General features: G+C 41.8%; 1 protein-coding gene across 18 annotated transcripts in view; it reads right to left on the bottom strand.

Moving 5' to 3' along the window:
* Positions 1-2,509: 2,509 nt before the first annotated feature.
* Positions 2,510-20,389, bottom strand: part of LRRFIP1 (LRR binding FLII interacting protein 1) — a 105,630-nt gene continuing 87,750 nt past the window's right edge. For 17 of the 18 annotated variants that reach the window (XM_081906799.1, XM_081906787.1, XM_081906789.1 and 14 more), the window contains 2 exons: positions 20,174-20,315; positions 15,951-19,317 (listed from right to left, as the gene is read on the bottom strand). In XM_081906799.1, the coding sequence (XP_081762925.1) occupies positions 17,312-19,317; positions 20,174-20,315 (2,148 nt within the window). In that variant the 3' untranslated portion in view covers positions 15,951-17,311. Of the gene's footprint in view, positions 3,449-4,688; positions 4,794-7,313; positions 7,394-8,269; positions 8,385-10,019; positions 10,070-15,950; positions 19,318-20,173; positions 20,316-20,389 lie in introns of those variants that run through there. The other variant, XM_081906791.1, reaches the window with a different exon arrangement.

The raw sequence follows: 20,389 nt of genomic DNA, 5'->3' as shown, positions 1-20,389 counted from the left end.
CATATTTAAAACAAACCTATATACTTAACAAGTTTTCTGTTGTTGATTCCACTATAACAAGAATTTTGCTCATTTCCTGCATTTTTATTGAAGGTGTATTTCATAGCCATCTTCAAATATCTCAAGGGCTGTCACATGGAAGAGAGAGCAGGCTTGCTTTCTCCTGCTCCAGAGGGCAGGACTTGTGCCAATGGCTTCAAGTTGCAAGAAAGGAGATTCCAGCTAAACATTAGGAATAACTTCCTGATGGGAAAAGCTGTTTGACAGTGGAACAGATTCCCACAAGAGGTGCTGGACTTTGCTTCCTTGGAGGTTTTTAAGCAAGGGTTGGATGGCCATCTGTCAGGGATGCTTTAGTATGGATTCCTGCATTGCAAGGGGTTGGACTAAATGACTCTTGGGTTCCCTTCCAATTATACGATTCTACAGTTCTGTGATTCATACCTTCCCCAGCTTGGTTTTCTTTTATGCTGGTTAGGAATGATGGGACTTAGTTGTTGTCCAAAAAATCTAGAGGGCATCAGGTTGGGAATGCATTTGAAATACCATAAGGAAAGGGAAGGCACTGGGGGAATTGGGAGCAGGGAAATGGGTGTGCAATGAACAAGTTAATTGCTATCCCATGGTGCTCCTTCATCTCTACTGGTCTCACCAGAAGTGGGATAATAATAATAATAATAATAATAATAATAATAATAATAATAATAATAATAATAATAATAATATTTATTTATACCCCACCCATCTGGCTGGGCTTCCCCAGCCATTCTGGGCAGCTTCCAACAAAATATTAAAATACAGTAATGCATCAAACATTAAAAGCTTCCCTGAACAGGGCTGCCTTCAGATGTCTTCAAAAGTCTGGTAGTTGTTGTTCTCTTTGACATCTGGTGGGAGGGTGTTCCACAGGGAGGGCACCACTACTGAGAAGGCCCTCTGCCTGGTTCCCTTGGCTTCTCGCAGTGAGGGAACCGCCAGAAGGCCCTCGGTGCTAGACCTCAGTGTCCGGGCAGAACGATGGGGGTGGAGATGCTCCTTCAGGTATACTGGACCGAGGCCATTTAGGGCTTTAAAGGTCAGCACCAACACTTTGAATTGTGCTCGGAAACGTATTGGAAATGTAGGTCTTTCAAGACCGGTGTTATATGGTCTTGGCAGCCGCTCCCAGTTACCAGTCTAGCTGCCATGTTCTGGATTAGTTGTAGTTTCCGGGTCACCTTCAAAGGTAGCCCCACGTAGGGCGCATTGCAGTAGTCCAAGCGGGAGATAACCAGAGCATGCACCACTGGCGAGACAGTCTGCGGGCAGGGAGGGTCTCATCCTGCATACCAGATGGAGCTGGTAGACAGCTGCCCTGGGTTCATGCTACCTCATTTGCACTTACCATGTCATTTGCTCCTTAAAATGTAATACACTACATAGTGTATTAAACATACGTACTGCTGAAAACTGTTTTAAAGTTTATTTCAATAAAATTGGGGGGAAATGTTACTGAATTTGGTCTGTTGTTTATAAACAGAAAATCGGTCTCCCGCCTCCTCCCATATTACCCGTTCTGGGGAATACATTGTCTAATGTAGATTCTTGCTCCAACATAGAAAATTACCTAATTCCAGATAGTCGGTCCATTTATAGCTTGTATTGTCTACTGTAGCCAGAGAATGGAATGTCAAGGCCAAATAAAGAGGAGTGTGATTAATATACCCACATACATGTAGATCAGCTCACTCGCCATACAGCTGAATGTACTCCAAGGACAATTCTGTAGCCAATTCTAACAATTCAGTCAATTTCAAGTGTGTATATAAAAATAATCTTTCAGGAAACACATCTATACAATTCAGGCTTATATATTTTAGCACAAAAGTCATTAACATTTGAATTAAAAATGAATTAAACAAGGTTTTAAAGTCTCGAAATCATTAAAAAGAAAAACCCCACAGGCTCCCTATTTGGTGAGGGACAAAAATGCAATTCACGCAATTCTTTTATACCAGGGGAGTAATTTCCTTCAAAAGGCCGAGATTTCTTACACTTTCTTCACTGATGTGGAATCTAATTCTTGTATACAGAACCTGTACTGTATTTATTACCTAATTGAATAAATTAACCTCTCATTTAACCCTTCCTCCTGCCCCCTAACCAGCAGTAGTCAATCAATAATATTGAAAAGAAAGATTCCACAACCTATCTCAGAATTTAGACAGGTTCTAGTTAAGAAGTTAAGAAAAAAACAGCAGTGTGAGAGGAAGTTTCTGGTACCACTTATGGATTTTACTTTTTTTGGAGTCTCAGCCTGTTACTGGAGCCATTTTATTGCCTCATTAGCTGCTGATTATTAGACCCTGAAATACACAGTTTTTGCTATTCTACTTCCAAGGAGAATGAAATTCTGTTCTGAAAATGGCCAACAGTTCAGGCTTTTGCAGACAGGCTGACAATGCATAACACACATTCGATTTATTTTTAGTACTGAGTGACTAGTGCAAATAACAAAAGGAGATGCTGCTTTTTAAAACACGGGTTTGCAGTTTTATTTTTTTTGCAAGATTACATCCTTTAAAAGAAGTAATTTACTTAGATTCCAAATACTGAGATTAAATACAAACAAAAGCTGTAGCTTTTTTAAAGTGAAGCTATTGCCTATTGACCCTGAAATAAAATAGTCTTATGATTGAACAGGTGCAAAAATCCCTCCATAACCTCTATTTTTATTGGCAAAGTCATTTAAGGTCACTTTTGCTTCCAAGACCATCTTCTTTCATGATTTCCATTGAAGGAGTTTTGCTTTGTAATGGCTTGTGGTTCCACAGTGTTTTGTAAATGAAGACTGCTATGGAAACACTATCGCTGTTGCTGTCGTTGCAGACACTGCCACAAAGGGAAGTGTGATCGTCTGTGCGAAAGTCTGTCATCTTCCCCATTGATTTTCAGAAATAAAGAAAATTCAAGTTGCCACTTAATCTTTCTCACGTTCCATATCATTTTCAAGATGCCAACAGCCAGCTGCTATGCCTTTCAGGCTGAACTGCTGGCAGGATGCCCAGTGTGCTTGTTAGACGGCATACAGGTACTGCGCTGCATGCACTTCAAGAATATAGTGTAGAAGGGCACCTACAAAGACAGGCATTTGGAGCAGCTAATTTTATGCATATAATGCATCAGGTTTGAATCTGCGTAGGCGGAACCTCAGTATGGTGGCACATGGCAAATGGGTTCATGTGTTTGGATTTTTGTTGCTTTCAGAAGGCATGAATCAAAGCATCCCAAACAGTTATAGACACAAGGCCTTTGCAGCACTGTCGTCAGTCAAGGTGTCTCCCACAAAAGCTGGCATCTATTGCTGGGAAAGTAAAGCACTTCGATTGGCTTTCATCTTCTCTAACCGTTTAACTAGATGACCATTGCTTACTTCAAGTTCCTCCATTTTGTCTAATGCTGAACGAAGCTGAAATAAAAAAGAAACCAGACTGAAAGCCAGGTAACAAGAAGTAGTATCATTCTCTCAATCATTCACTAACCACTATTTATTCAGATTTTAAAGATCAGTAAAGACAGATTGCTTACCTGTAAACTGATGTTCCTCGTGGGGTCTTCTCTGCCGTCACACACATGGGATCTGTGCCTGTAAGAGGAACATCTTGGAAGCTTCTGGAGATGTCTTGTAAAGCTCTTACTTTTTGACAGCTTGATTTGCACAGGCACAGATCCTGTATGTGTGACCACAGAGACCAGAAACAACCACTACGGCTGAAGACACAGTGGATTTACTCAGCCTCTTTGGTAAATCCATGGTGAAGCCAATGTATTCTAGATCCTAGTTCAATGGGTTGTCTAGTGACCTACGCTAATCTCGTCTCAAAAAGAAACAGGAAGTAAACAATAACTGAACATACATGAAGCTCCCTTCTTTGGAGACCATGGAGGCAACCTGCTCAGCATTCCCTACTCTGGCAGGCAGCAGCTTTCCCATCACCTGCAACTTGACCCTTTTAAACAGGAGATGCCAGGGATTGCATTTGGGACTACCTTCATGCAAAACCGGGGCTCTGACACTAACCTATGATTCCCCCCATGTACAGTAAGGGGGGAAAGTATTTGATCCCCTGCTAAATTTGCCCCTTTGCCCTCTGGCCAAAAAATGACCAGCCCATAATTTTAATGGTAGGTTTATTGTAGCTGTGAGAGACAGAATAACAACAGGAAAACCCCCAGAAACCCAGAAGACAAAAGTCAGAGATGGATGTGCATTATAATGAGTGAAGTAAGTATTTGATCCCCTATCAACCAGCCAGATGTCAGGCTACCTGGTGTCTTCACTGTATGTAATGAGCTGAGATTAGAAGCACCTGCTGTAAGGGAGAGGTCTTTTATAAGTTTATCACTGCTTTAAAATTCGCCCTGCAGGTGCAAATAATCTTCAGTAATCAAATGGTTAAGAATGATTTGAGTTGAGCAGTACCATAGCATAGTGTTGCACAACTCAAATCAGTCTTAAGCATTTGATTACTGAAGATTATTTGCATTTATTTTTTAGCTTAGAATACATGAAGTTTGGAGATTTTATCCCTACCTTAAAAATTTATAAACTTGCTTTCATTCTAGTCAGGGACACTTCAATAAAAATCCCCAGTACAAACTTTTGGTGCCAAATATCTTACTTGAACTGATTTAGTAGCATGGATTACCTCTCTTTGGAGTCTACGTTTCTCCGCTTTCAATTCGTCCTCTGTTTTTTCAGCATTTTCTGCAGCTGTTTTATAGCGAACAACTTGACCTTCCAGCCGTATTACCTAATATGACAGAATCCCACTATTAAGATATATGTCAAACAAAATATTTCTGTCAATCATATTTTCCCTTTGGCAGTTCAATAGCTAACACCCAGTTGAGGAATCGCCAGAAGACGAAATAAGTAACAGATGTCCGATCAATCTTCTCCTCACCTGACTTGTCCAAACCCTTCGCCAGATGAACCCGGCTTTCCCTTTTTTAGTGCAAGTGAAAGTGCAGCAAGATGGTAACTAAGATTACAGCCGTGATGAAAATGAAAGCCCTAAAGAGCAGGGACTGAATGGGTAAAAACAGATTCCACCTGCTCCTCAGCCATAACAACTACAGTTGTTCCGTCTAGCTTGCCTGGAAATATTTTTTTATTTATAGCAATTAGATTAAATATTGGCTCCACAGCTTGTTTATAATGTCTTCATTTTTATTCACTGTTAAGATTTATATCCCACTCTTCCAAAATGCAGGGTTTTCTGGCACTATAATATTAAAAACCACAATAAAGTAAATAAAAATAAGCTGAAAGCAGCAAATGTATAGGAAAAGCATAAATATATTTCAGCACCAGTGGTGGGAATGGGGGGCGCAAGGGGCTCCAGTCCCCTGATTATATTGAATCAGGGGGCCCAGCCCTCCCACTATTGAGGGGGCCGGCATCGCTGGGTGCCCTCCACATACCCCAGACCCCACCCGGGAGCCAGGAGGGGGCTGGGACGAGCAAGAGCAAAGATGGTCCTCCATGCGTCCGGCACAGGCTGTGGGGAGGCGGCCAGGGCCACACTTCACCGCCTCCCCCCGATGCCTGTGCCGCCCGGACGGGGCAGGACATGTCACATGATGTGCCCCTCCTAATATGGGGGGCAAGTCAGCGCCCCTGTATTCAAGCCATGTTGGGTTTCTTTTTAAGTTTAAAAGTTAAAAGGGAGTTGGGTGAGGCACATTTGGCAAAAACAGGAAACCGAGCCTTTAGTGTCCTTGACACACCATAACAATTCAATGGGTGCCTTCAGTGCTAACTTTTAAATGCCTACTGAAAACTTTTTTATTTCTCCAGGCTGATGCAGGTAATTAACAGAACACCCCACAACAGTCTACAGTGGTACCTCGGGTTAAGAACTTAATTCGTTCCAGAGGTGCGTTTTTAACCTGAAACTGTTCTTAACCTGAAGCACCACTTTAGCTAATGGGGCCTCCCACTGCCACCATGCAATTTCTGTTCTCATCCTGAATCAAAGTTCTTAACCCGAGGTAATATTTCTAGGTTAGCGGAGTCTGTAACCTGAAGCGTATATAACCCAAGGTACCACTGTATTGGTGTTTGTTTTTAATTTCTACTTGCTTTTAGCTTTTTATGATTTGGCTTTATGTCTTATACTGTTGAAAACAACTGTGATGCATTTTTCTGATACAGTGGTATATAAATATTTTGATAAACGAATATAAATAATCACTAAAATAAGATGGCATTTGCCTGTGGCCAGAAAGCCCCAAGTACTTTGGGGGGAAGGGGAGCACTGCTATGGAAAAGGCCCATTCCCCAGTCACCATCTGCTGTATTTCAGATGGTGTGGGAACCCAGGGAAGAGCATCAGATGATTATCTCAAAGTACACACAGTAACACGGGACGCGGGTGGCGCTGTGGGTAAAACCTCAGTGCCTAGGACTTGCCGATCGTATGGTCGGCGGTTCGAATCCCCGCGGTGGGGTGAGCTCCCATTTTTCGGTCCCAGCTCCTGCCCACCTAGCAGTTCGAAAGCACCCTTAAGTGCAAGTAGATAAATAGGTACCGCTTCATAGCGGGAAGGTAAACGGTGTTTCCGTATGCTGTGCTGGTGCTGGCTCGCCAGAGCAGCTTCATCACGCTGGCCCTGTGATCCGGAAGTGTCTCCGGACAGCGCTGGCCCCCAGCCTCTTAAGTGAGATGGGCGCACAACCCTAGAGTCGGACACGACTGGCCCGTACGGGCAGGGGTACCTTTACCTTTTACACACAGGCACAGAGGCAGGTGCCCCAGGTACAAGCTGTTTAGAGGAATTGACTAAGAAGGGTCACATATTGCTAATTCTTTACAAAACTGGATATGTATGCATTAGCTTATAAACTGGCTGGGAATGGAAATTTCTGAAAAGAAAATTACATGACAGTACTACTTAAAACAAACTGTTCAATACCAGCTAAGTATCTGCATGAATGATACTCTGAACAAATTATTTCTACAGTGTTATTTTTGTAAGCAACTCAAGACCATTATGCTATCAAAAAGCCTTCTGACTCAAATGCCTTCTTGCCCTCTTAGTTCTTTATGCTCCACATAGTCATCGCCAGGAACATGGCAACCCACCACAAACAATTACTCATTTACATTCCAATATGTTTAGAACTGAAATATAAACAACTTCCATTTATTTCACAGGAATTTGCATTGAAGCACATGCACTCGGTATCACTGCCTGGGTATCCCTTCCCAACATTTTTAGATAAGAAAGTACACCTCAAGAGAGATATAAACATATCACAAACTTACATTTTGTTCCAGTGCTGTAATCTCTTGTTCAGACTTTGCAAGCTTAAATTTGAGGTCACTGATTTGTCTATTTGCATCTCCTAAAGACATTTTAAAAAAATGTGTCACCCATTAAAACAACTCTGAAAAATATTCCCACAGTATCTAGGGGCATTAAAATATACCGCAATTTATTTAGAGTGTTGTATAGGGCTGTTCAGATGCCATTTTTACAATGATAACCTCATGAAAAATGCACCAAACTACCTTTATGTCCACGGGATCTCTGGTAATGTCCACTCATTATCCTAGAAGCAAAAACTTCTCAACTGTCATCTACCGTAGCCATTTGATCAAGTGACAGGGGAGAGAAATGGACTGTAGGCCAGCTCTCTTAGCAGGCAATACATTTTTTTTATTCCTTTATGTCTCAGCTGGCCATTAGAAGGACTCTTTAACTAAGAAACAGTGGCTAAGTTTTGTTCCTTGCCACTTCATAATGACATTTGTAAGCCACCCCAAAAGTTTTTTTGGGGGGTTGCAGTTCAGTGCAGTACAGTAACTACTCATTGCTGGCAACTAAACAAAAACTCCTTCTTAATTTCTATAATCCTTCCAAGTTGGAAAGCACATATTGACCACCTTTGACCAGACCATGTGTAAACCTATTAGTCTACAGAACCTACTCTTGCCCACATCTGTTGAATGCATTCAGTTCCACGCTACAGTCGGGGCCCCATCACTTGGCACAGTTTCCAACTAGTTTTCTCAGGAAATAAGTATTCAGGGGAGAAGCAGCTACACCTCTGCATGAAGCAAAGTGGGTAAACATGCAGGGAAAGCAGGTGGGCAAGCTGCCACTAACCTTAATAATGAAACCTATTCAATTATATTTTGTATGATTATGTAAATGGATAAAATTAGTTTTGTCACTGAAGAGCTGAATACAGAATCTACAATGCGGGAATACATCTTACTTTGGAGCTCAATCGCATGGATCTCTGTGCCATTTTCTATGACTCCATCTTCTAAATGTAAATTCTCCACGTTACTGTTCTGCTTTTCTTCCAGTTGTACTTTTAATTTTTTAACCTGAAAACCAGAAATAATTTACTCAACTTACTGGCACACAAACAATATGTGAACAGAATAATTAGAATTACAAATATCCTGCATTTCCCAACAAGTGTACTCGGATTGCATTATTTGAACCGATATTCGTGTTCCGTAGCATCTGAAATTTTTTTTGTAAGGAATGATGTGACAGCAAGAGGAGACGTTACAGACAAAGTCAGGGACAGAAGAGGCTTAAAAGTCATGCAGGAAACAGAAGCTGCCAGTGTTTTCTCAAACAACTATAACAGCTAAAAATCTTCCTCTTTTTAAAAAGTGAAAATTTTGGAGAAACCAAAATATTATCACATTAGCTACCTGGATTGTATTATTATGATTACACAGAACACTTTTTTAAAAAATGTACAACTCGATATGGCAGACGGCTTTGTACAAGGGGCCAGATAAGGGAGGGTGCATAGCTGCAAACCACACACACACACACACCCCGCTTCTTCCAAACAGCATACCAGTGAGGACACAGCTTTGTACTAATGTACTTAACATTATGAGGGACACAGGTGGCGCTGTGGTCTAAACCACTGAGCCTAGGGCTTGCCGATCGGAAGGTCGGTGGTTTGAATCCCTGCAACGGGGTGAGCTCCTGTCGCTCGGTCCTGCTCCTGCTAACCTAGCAGTTCGAAAGCACGTCAAAATGCAAGTAGACAAATAGGTACTGCTCCGGTGGGAAGGTAAACGGCGTTTCCGTGCACTGCTCTGGTTCGCCAGAAGCGGCTTAGTCATGCTGGCCACATGACCTGGAAAAACTGTCTGTGGACAAACGCCGGCTCCCTCGGCCAGTAAAGCGAGATGAGTGTGCAACCCCAGAGTTCTCTGGGACTGGACTTAACTGTCAGGGGTCCTTTGACTTTACCTTTTTTTATTTAACATTACAGTGGTACCTCAGTTTACGAACTTAAACCGTTCCAGAAGTCCATTCTTAAACCAAAACCGTTCTTAAACCGAGGCGTGCTTTCCCTAATGAGGCCTCCCACCGCTGGTGCCCTTCCACCGTTCGAATTCCATTCGTAGACCAAGGTAAAGTTTGCAAACCAGGACACTACTTCCAGTTTTGCGGAATACATAAACTGAATCATTCTTAAACAGGACTGTTCTTAAACCAAGGTACCACTGTACTGTTCTGCCCTGGAGCTAAAGAACGCAATGGAAAGTGAAAATACCAAGTGGTAAGATAGGGCGGGTTCATTTAGATATTTTTGTGCTCAGGTGTGAGTACACAGAATACCCAAGAACTATATGAGATGTGAAGCACACACACACGTTTTGAAGGGTTTTTCCCCTTATAGGGAGCCCAACCCCTCCTCAATATCCAATTGCATTTCTTTTAAAAATCAACAAGCACCCCCCTCTCTCAACACACATGTGCATGCGCGCGCACACGTGCGCACTCAATGTATATGCATTTGCACTCGATCGCAATCAAGTTCAAAATTCTTTTCTGTGAAGTGGCCCAAAGTCTTGTTCTAATTTGGCTCAGGCAATGCAAATTATCACATGGAAACTTTGACCTTGTCAATCAGCTCTGACCTGTAGGGAAACAACTGGCAACATCTGAAGAGACTAATACAGAGGAAGTATTAAACTTTTGATTACCTGTTCAAGTAAATATTCTCGCTCATCAACAAGTTTTTTCAATCTAATGTCTACAAGAAAAAAAGAGAAGTGAAGCACTCTGTTGATATTGTTAAGTGAAAGATGCAAAGTATGTATTAAATTTGAAAAAGAAGGAATGGTGATGAAGGTTAGTGGAACTAATGATAAAAGATAGTTATGCACGTACCACGGTAAGTGAGGTCACAAACAGGACTGGGAAGGGGTTTCAGCCAAGGGAGGTTATGCCAGTCTCACAAAGCATGCTTGTCACTTCAGTAGAAGCAGCCAGGTGCATGCAAGGCAGCTAATCTTCTACTGTAGGTTAGCATGCAAGGATTCTAGGGTCAAACCCTGGAATACAAAAATCTCACAAATCTTTACAGTGCAGCAGCATTAGGAAGACAGCAACACACTATCACAATGAGGTACACATCTTTTCTTTTTTTAAAGCACTCCTCTTTATAATTTGTCATTGGTGGTGTGGTGTGGTGTGGTGTGGTGTGGTGTGGTGTGGTGTGGTGTGGTGTGGTGTGTGTGTGTTGAATGGGGTGGCTTTGGATGTTTCCAGATTGAGAACTATTTCCGTGTGCATCTCTCAAATCCAGGAGAAGAGCCACTCACCCCAAACATTTTGCTTCTGCCACCTTCGCCATCTTGGTGCCCTGCTGGCTGGGGCTAATGGGGAACATCTAGAGAGCACCAGGTTGGGGAAGGCTATGTAGTGTATTCTTGCAAAAATGATTAACAGTCGAAGATGCTGACACAAGCATGTGTTTTATTCTCCATATAAAACTGTAACATTCTCAAAAATAATTGAAGTGCTCCAAGAATCTTTATACTTTCTGTATTTGAAACCTGAATATATACAATAAGATAAAATGTAAGATTACCTTTCCCATGCCACTTTGCACCACACTTCAAGTTAGTTTTGAGAACTTTCAATTTATTGGGCATTGCATAGGAAGGTTGCTCTTCATAAAATAAGAGGTTCTGGGTGTACAGATCTTCCAACGCATTTTCCTAGAAATCAGTGATTACACTCAGCACCAAAGGGATGTAGTTAAAAGCTCCATAGTACAAGGAATTTCACTTTAGCAGAGCAACTCAGTCTGCATATTTATGTGTTTCACTCTGTACATCTGAACAAATACAGAGCATTCTTGTTATGTTACGTATACAAGCTTTGAAGACTGAAGGCCTGAGCCCCTATCATTTTCATTCAGGACAAATTTCATTAGTAGGTGTGGAGTATAGAATAAAATTTGTAGCACAGAAAACTACAGCTTGAATGAATGTAGCTTCAAGTAAATGTCAATTTTATAAATGGGATACATTGCAAAGAAGGTAATTTCAGCACTGAAGCATTGCTGCAGGCTTCAGGCTGCTTTGCTGACCCAGGCTTATAATGGTGGAACATCTATATGAACTGAAAAGCGATTAGGCACAACCAATAGCATCATTTCAATTAGATATTTATTTAATACAATACAGCTAGAACCACGTGGGAGTCACTTTTCTGTGATGTGATCCATTGCAGCTGAACACTTTGTCTGAACTACCTGGACAAGGTCAGTGGTGTGGTGTTTTCCCATGAAATCTGTCGCAGCTTTGGGTGTCTCAACAGGTCTGAGCTCTGAGTCTTCTGTACTAGGCCCCTGGTTTCCTGCCCTTCCTTTCTCCCCTTCTTTCTTATTTTGTTTTAGATTTTTTGAAACTTTGCTTATAAGGTTGCTGGGTTTGCTGCAGAGTATAGTGCTGGTGAGTTTCCAGGCACCGATTGTCGTAGTTTGCTCAGATAACTTAAATTGCCTTCAAATTTGTGTCATGGGCTGATGCTCTTTTAAGTACCAAGCATGTTCCGAGTCCCACCCACTTGGTTGCCACAGAGCATGCCAGTCAGTAAATCACACAGTTCAAAGTTGGAGCTAACTCTTTATTAGCAAAAACACGATTTCCACAGACTTGGCTGAGTGTCAGGCCTAATGAGCACGGGAGCTCATTCCCTGTGGGTCTCACTCCATGAACCCAGTTGCCAAGACTAAAGGTCACTGCCTCCCCACAGCTGTCCGTGTTTCCTCCTCTCCAGGGCTTTCCCCAAGCAATCTGAGACTGAGCCCGTGTGCAGCCAGTCTCTCCTCCGCCCTTTTCATGACTTTTTTGGTTCTGAGAGGCTGGGGGACAGGAGCTGATCACAGCAGAAGGACTTTTTCAAACTGTAGGACCTGTCAAATCCAGCCGCTGAGGGAGGCATGAGCTCTCCCCACAGAAGCAACAGGGTGTAGAAGCCACGTGGGGTCCTTCGCACCTTGGGAAGAGGAGTGAAAGGTGAAGAGCAGGCAGACTCTGCAGAACTTCACTGGGGGGTGGGGGTTCATTAAGGGGGGAAGATGGAGACTTGTTCTAAACAGGCGGGGGAAGGATTTCCCACCACTCATCCTGAAGCGCTGCCTCCAAAACAGCTGCAGAATCTTTTCCTGCCCCAGATGCAACTCACCCGGGAGACCTCCTGCCTTTCCTCTACCTTAAAATCATGCAATGGCCAAAAGGAGTGAAATGAAACCGGGGGGGGGGGGGGGGGCTTTTCCCGACCTGGCAGGAGAGCCATTCACATCAGCTGATTTGCCTCATCCCAGCAGGCACCATGGGGGCACACCAGAGAGAGAGGAAAGGTGAAGAGGGATCCTTGCATGCACACTTCCTGGCTCTGCCTGCAAAGCAAGTCTTTGTACAGAGAGCAGGTGCGTCCATAGATATGGGAAAAAGGAAAGAGTGACACACACACACACACACACACACTTCCTGGTTCTGTTTGCAAAACCTGAGACATTTTGCTGATTTTTTAAAAATTCCCCCAGATGGTGATTTCACCCTTTGAATCTCATTCATGTCTGGGGAAAACCGGACATATGGCAACCCTACATTACTGTACGGCACATCTTAAGTAAACAGTAGGGATACTACCACCTTTCACCTCCCTCTACTCCTGCCCATATAGACCCCATTTACAATTGTTTAGAGAAGATAAATCAAGACATAAGGGGACTATTTTACAGAAAATGATCTCAGAGCCACAGTAGCAATAAACAATATTTCACAAAACAATTTCTTGAATATTGTTAATAGGAACATTTTTAGTCCTATGACTGGTAGAAATTTGCATCAAATTTGCAGGTGACATCAAACTGGGAGGGGAAGCAAAAGCCACAGAAGACAGAATCGGGATTCAAGGTGACCTTAACAGATTGGAGAACTGGGCGCAAGATCACAAAATGAATTTCAATAGGGACAAATGTCAGGTTCTGCACTTAGGCAGGAAGAACCAGATGCACAAATATAAGATGGGGGACACCTGGCTTACTAGCAGTAACATAAGTCAACAGTGTGATGCAGCAACAAAAACGCTAATGCTATTCAAGGCTGCATCAACAGAAGTCTAGTGTCCAGATCAGGGGAAGTAACAGTCCCACTCTATTCTGCCTTGGCCAGACCACACCTGGAATATGGTGTCCGATTCTGGGCACCACAATTTAAGGCGGATGTTGACAAGCTGGAGCGTGTGCAGAGGAGGGCAACCTAGATGATCAAGGGACTAGAAACCAAGCCTGATGAGAAACAATTGAAGGAGCTGGGTATGTTTAGCCTGGAAAAGAGGAGAATGATAGGAGATATGAGAGCCACCGTCAAATATCTCAAGGACTGTCACATGGAAGAGGGAACAGGCTTGTTTTCTCCTGCTCTGGAGGGGAGGACTTGTGCCAGTGGCTTCAAGCTACAAGAAAGGAGATTCCAATTAAACAAGATAGTAAGAACTGTTCAACAGTGGAATGGACTCCCTTTGGAAGTGTTGGACTCTCCTTCCTTGGAGGTTTGTAAGCAGAGGTTGGAAAGCCATCTGTCATGGGACTCAGCTAAATTGGTAAAGAAAAAGCAATTTATATGCGTTGTATATGCGATATAACATTGTGCCACCAGATGGCGCTGCAAAGCCCCACTTTTATCTCCCTGTTTTCTTTGTTTAAATTTACATTGCATTTAACTGAAAAGCTTCTTTGTTGTGTCTAGATCCAGCCATGGATGCTTTAGCTGAGATTCCTGCATTGTGGGGGATGACCCTTGGGTTCCCTTAAGGTAAAGGTACCCCTGCCCGTACGGGCCAGTCTTGACAGACTCTGGGGTTGTGCGCCCATCTCACTTAAGAGGCCAGGGGCCAGCGCTGTCCGGAGACACTTCCGGGTCACGTGGCTAGCGTGACATCACTGCTCTGGCGAGCCAGAGCCGCACACGGAAACGCCGTTTACCTTCCCGCTGGTAAGCGGTCCCTATTTATCTACTTGCACCCGGAGGTGCTTTCGAACTGCTAGGTTGGCAGGCGCTGGGACCGAGCAGCGGGAGCGCACCCCGCCGCAGGGATTCGAACCGCCGACCTTTCGATCGGCAAGTCCTAGGCACTGAGGCTTTTACCCACAGCGTTCCCTTACAACTCTACAATTCTTTGAGGTATAGAATGAGGTATTTGGGGGGATAAAACAGCACTGAGCTTACCAACTGGCACTCCAAAGCAAAATCTGATATTAACAGTTGCAATTCAATTGACAATATGCCTCAACTCTAATTATGTAATAAATGATTGCAATTTTAGAGCCATTTGTCCATATGAAACTTGAACAGGAGTGGTGGGCCTGAAGGCCTATTCAAGCCCAGTCCAGGTCTCCAATTTGCCCAGATGCACCTCACAAACCAGGCCCATAGGTGATGTCAGGTATGGATGAAGCTACAAAGGAACCACTGAGCTTTAGTTTGTGAGTGGAGCTCGCTGTCAGCACCAGTTAGCTGACTGGCACTGACAGGGAGCCCCACTGGGATCAGCTAACTAGGGACTTCGTTGTTGGAAACTGAGGGTTTTCTCTGTTTGGAGGAAGTGGACTCAACTCCCTTCCTCCAAACAGACACCCGTCTCTCTGGAGAGGCAGTGGTTTGGATCCCATCCACCTGGCAATGTGAGATCTGGCTCACTGGCTGATACCAGTTCTGCACCTTTGATTAGTAGCCCTGGCTTTGCCTGGTGCCCAAGTAGTCATCACTGTTCACCCCGGAATTCAGGCATCTTCTCAGCGCATGCCCTGGGGAGCAATGGGAAGACCAGAGAAGCTGCATTGCTAAACAGAGCAGGAAAGGATATCATCTGGAAATGAGGCTACCAATGCACAATGGTGTCCACTTTGCATATTGATTTTGAACTCGTCCTGGGCACCCAAATCTGTGGTCCACTATGTTTTCTAATACAGTAGTACCACGGGTTACAAACGCTTCAGGTTACAAACTCCGCTAACCCGGAAGTAGTACCTCGGGTTGAGAACTTTGCCCCAGGATGAGAACGGAAATCACCTGCGGGCGACCCCATTAGCAAAAGTGCACCTCAGGTTAAGAATGGTTTCGGGTTAAGAACGGACCTCCGGAACGAATTACGTTCATAACCAGAGGGACCACTGTAGTGTTTCATTGGAACCCTTATCTCAGAGGAACATATCTAATACTGAAAGTTTGAAGTTACACGGTTCTAGCCAATGGTGTTGCCAGAAGAAGGGGGAGAGAAACAATGTCCCGTATTCCCCTTCCTAAAACTGGTCTTGAGGGTCTCCAACCTTCCGAAGTGGATTCAGGGTGTGCCCAGGTGGGAGGGCTGCACAGGGAATGGGGGAACTGCCAAAAATTGCTTATTACCCTGTTCCACTTTACTATCAGCAGCGCAACACTGTTGGATACAACTCACTGCTTTTGCTAAGAACTGCCACATCTAAAATAAAAGCAACAAAATAGATAAAAGCAGCTAGGTACCATCTAGATAATTTAAAAAATAAATTTATATAACAAAAATTATGAGCAGTCTCAGTTGAATTGTAAGCACTTTATAAACAAGAGACAAGAAACACCTTAGAGTATAAAAAGTTTATTTCAATCTATATACAACTCAGTGTGTGATATATGTTCTGTTTTTCCTTTTGTGCTTTAGTAGCTGAATACATTTATTATCTATTTTGAGTGCTGTTGTGCTACAAACATTCAGACTTTGATCCTATCTTATTTGTAACAGTCTAATACAAAAAAAATGTTTATTTCTGCATTAAAAATAGTCCAACTTGGAAATAAGATACATACTGAAAAATTAGAAATTATCCATTTTAGCCATTATTTAAAAAATATTTATTTTTTTCTAAAGAAGTGTGATAGAGTTTTATGCATAAAACAACAGTTGCCTTTGGTTCTGCGGTTTTAAATAACATTTATTAAGGCATTCACAAAGTCATCCAAATTTGCCTACATTTCAGCAAAGAAGAAGGGGAAAGACTTTAAGATTTAGATTTAAGAAAATGTTAATTTGGGGTGGGAGGAGGATAGAACATATGATAGAACTTGAAGAAAATGTTACTTGATAAAAAAGCTAAGCACAATATAAACGAAGCACAAAAGAAACAAAACTTTCTTTAAAATAATATATATAGATCATGTTAAACAAAGTGGTTTGAATTCAGAATCAGTCAACTTTATTTGGTTCTACTGAAATAAATGTAACTCAAACACCAATGATTTTAATGGAATCTAAGTGTGACTAACTTGCTCTGAATCCAGTCTAGTGAAGGCTTGATTTGATATGAAATGACTAAAGTGTACACTTATTCCTATTAGCAAACCAATAATTCTTTACTTGCAACTTCTGTTCATTAATTCTATGTTATACAAAAGTCCTGTATTGACCTAACTATATTTTGGCAATAGCAGTGACCTTAATATGGAATGTGTCGATATGCAGCCTGTATAAAGTGCCATTTTATCACCATCTGGCAAGCTACCAGCATTTGAAAGCATATTGAAGCCGATGTGCTTTGTAACAACTTGCTTCTAAAATAAAGGTGATGATAATTGTTAGTATATATTCAAAAGGTGGTCAGTTTCTAAGAATCTTCAAATCTTAGCTTTCATTAAAATACAGGGCCGGGGGAATCAAGTGCTATATTATACTGTAGGTGAAAATATTAAAAGCACTTAATTCAGATTTAGTATGATTAATAGCTTTGTTTTACTATGATAAACAGTAATTAAAACCTGAGATTTAAGAAAATGTTCATAGTCATTCATTATTGATATAGATAACAAGTTGTATAAAATGTATTTAGAGTGTGGATCTAGTTCCACTGTTAAACTTTTCCTTTCTTCTTTTGTTTAAAACAGCATATTTACTCTGAAATCACCAGATGGCAGGATTGTAACATGCAATAATGACCTAGCTTCTGAGGTTATGATATGACACAATCTTCCCGAGATTTACCTTTACCCTTTCTACCCACCTGGACTTCCTCTTCACTTTCACCCGCATCATTTTTTAGTTTTTCCAACTGCTCTGCAGTATATTCAGCAACGTGATCTATATTGATTTCATCTGACATCTTTTTGCTTGGGTCTTCCAAAATCGCACACTGTGCCTTTGAGGCCACGGGTGCAGAAGGATCTGTCTGAAAGAATGCGGCTTCTTCCAATTCTTTCCCTTTCTGCTGCTGGGTATTTTCACTTTCAATCACGGTGGATTCATTTATGACCTCATCTGCTAAGGCTTGGCAGGTTTTACCTTTTTTATTTTCTTCAGCATCTCTATGTTCCATTTCAGTGTCCTTTTTGATTATATTCTGTGCTGCATGTTCTGTAATCTCAACTTTCTCTTGCGTTTGGTGATTATTTGTCTCAAGCTCATTATTAAGATTATCATTCCTTTCAGTAGTTTCCTGTTGTCCAAATGGAGACTCTGCAAAATCAACTGCTTCATGATATTCTTCCACAGCTTCTCCTTCTTCTTCATCATTGTCAAGCTTTCTCTCTTGATCACTCAATTCAGTCTTCTGTGAGGTGACGCAAGGAGCCTTTTCAGTATCTAGCACAATGTCAAGAATCTTTTCTTCTGTTTTTTCGTGATTCTTGTCCTCTTCCTTTCCTTTGTTTACTTCAGTGCCCTGAATATTTACACATGCAGTTCCAGCAGATTCCTGAAAAGTTTCACCTTGTATATTTACACTTTGCTCTTCTGCTGGCTTATAGTCTTCTTCATTATTGTCACCAGCAACTTCTTCAGGTGCTATCTGGATGTCTGCCACAGTTTTGCCATCATCTATGAATTCTGATTTAAGGTCCCCACATTTCTTAGAATCATCCTCATGGTCTACGTTCCTTTCCTCAGGGATCTGGCATTCACTGTGACTCACACCATCTGCAGCAGTTTCTTCTGTGTGAACCTCTTTCATGGTAAAATCTAAACGTACATCCTGTGCTTCTGCTAAAGCTGCTCTCTGATCAGTCTCCATAGCAGGATTTTCTTCATTCTTTTCACTGGCTCCAATCACTTGCATAGTTTGTTCCTCTTCAACAAATGTCTCATCTTTTGAAGAGAAGGGCTGAGATTTTTCCATTCCAACTTGTTTTTGTTCTTCAGACTCATCTGATGTAGAAGATATTTCAGTTTGTTCTGCTGCTACTTCACACGCCTGCTGCTGCACAGCATGTTCCGTCTCATTCTCTTCATTAATTCCACCAGTTTCATTTTTATCCCCGTCTGCTTTATCAATTAGTTTGATGCGTCCACCTTCAAGAAGGTGTCCCTCAACAATTTTGCTTTCTGGCTGTTCAATATAAGGATCAATACTTGGCACTTTGAGAAGCAAATCTTCTGCCAATTCTGGTGATTCTGATTGATTGGAAGTTGCCACATGGCTGTTATTCACAAAATCCAATGCTTCCTGAAATACTTCATTATTATCGCCTTCTGCCTCATCACCTACAATATGTGTTTGCTTATCTTTATCTTGCTCTTGGGGAAGTATTTCTATATCTGTCTGTATCTGCTCATTACCCTCCATACCTGAACATGCTACTTCAGTATCACTTTTATTTACAACATTTCCATCAGACTCTTTCACTTCTATGGTATCATCAGGGAACCCCCCCTCACCCCTTAATTCAACTATACCACTGTTTTCAAGGGAACAAACAATTCCTGGAACATGCTCTGAATGACTCTTAGCTGGTTCCTCAGGTCCACTATTTAATAACAATGTTGAAGCCACTTTGCCTTCAGTGATTTTCTCTGCCTCCGCATTTTCATCAGCATGCAACGTCTTTATCTCTGAACATTCCTGCACAATTTCCTGTTCCTTAGTCTCCTCTGTGTGTTCCTCATGCTCAGTATTCTGCAAGATTTCTTTTTTCCCCACATTCTCCAAAATCTCATTTTTCATCTCCACTTCCTTGGCTCTGCCTAAAAGATCATTAAGAAAGTTGAAGGGACCAAAATAGGGAGACTACTTAACTGTGTTACGTTAAACACTTACCTCCCCACTTAAAACCCAGAAGAGAGAATGAATCAGAAGAACTGGTTAAGAAAGATCAGCTTTTGCCAATTATGTGAAGGCAAAGCAGCAATTGAATTAGTTAGTGGCCTGATCAGCAGAAAGTGGCTTCTTCCCTGGTATCAACTGCACTGCATTGGCAAATGCCATTGAAGTCTGAAGGTTTACAAAGACCTTTTGATTTGTCTGACAGCTATCCATTATTTCTGACCTAAAATTGTGTTCTATCACCCTGAGAAATATTGGGAACCAAAATACACCCCTCATAAATATCATCTTTTAAAAATTATCACTACAGTACTAAAAATATATATTTTTGCTCTCTCATTCACGAGTCAATGCAAAAAAGAGTAACTCTATGTAGCTTCCCCAGTCTCTTCACATGCTCCTAATCCTATTTTAGTCTCCACGTTTCCCCCACGTACTGCAGGGAACCAAAGCACCTTGAGAGTCACTCAGGACACTTAGGATTGCATGTTCAACATCTGTCTTAATAAAAGTGGCTGCACACCTTGTAGACATACATATAGAGCTTAGATGTTTTTAAAGCATTTGTTTCCCTGGACTTGGGGAATAAAAAGGAATTATTTTAACATCTCCTTTTAAAGATAAATAAAAGAAATATAATATGCTTGAAGTGATTGTTGGCATTAAGCAGAAAATAAAATGTATAGAAGTGATTTTATAAGCAGCATGCTGGTGATTAGTTAGTTGTTCAGATTTTAGCAAAGATGGTGATCAAAAATCTTGATAAAAGGAAATTACCTAATGTATCATCCCCAGCTACCTTAGGGGCAGGAGTTGACCCTGGAGCAATATTGGAAGAACTTTGTAGTCCATCATTATCTAGGTCACCGGAGGTTTCTCCATTGGTAGCTACTTCTGAGTTGGGTATTATTCCATGTCGCTGTGAGTGAAATAATAAACAAACATTAGAACAACATTACAATACCATGCACATGAAATTTGCTTACAAAGTCA

The sequence above is a fragment of the Podarcis melisellensis genome (assembly GCF_964234715.1).
Source record: "Podarcis melisellensis genome assembly, chromosome: 1".
Classification (NCBI taxonomy): Eukaryota; Metazoa; Chordata; class Lepidosauria; order Squamata; family Lacertidae; genus Podarcis; species Podarcis melisellensis.
This window is presented reverse-complemented; position numbering and strand designations above follow the sequence as displayed.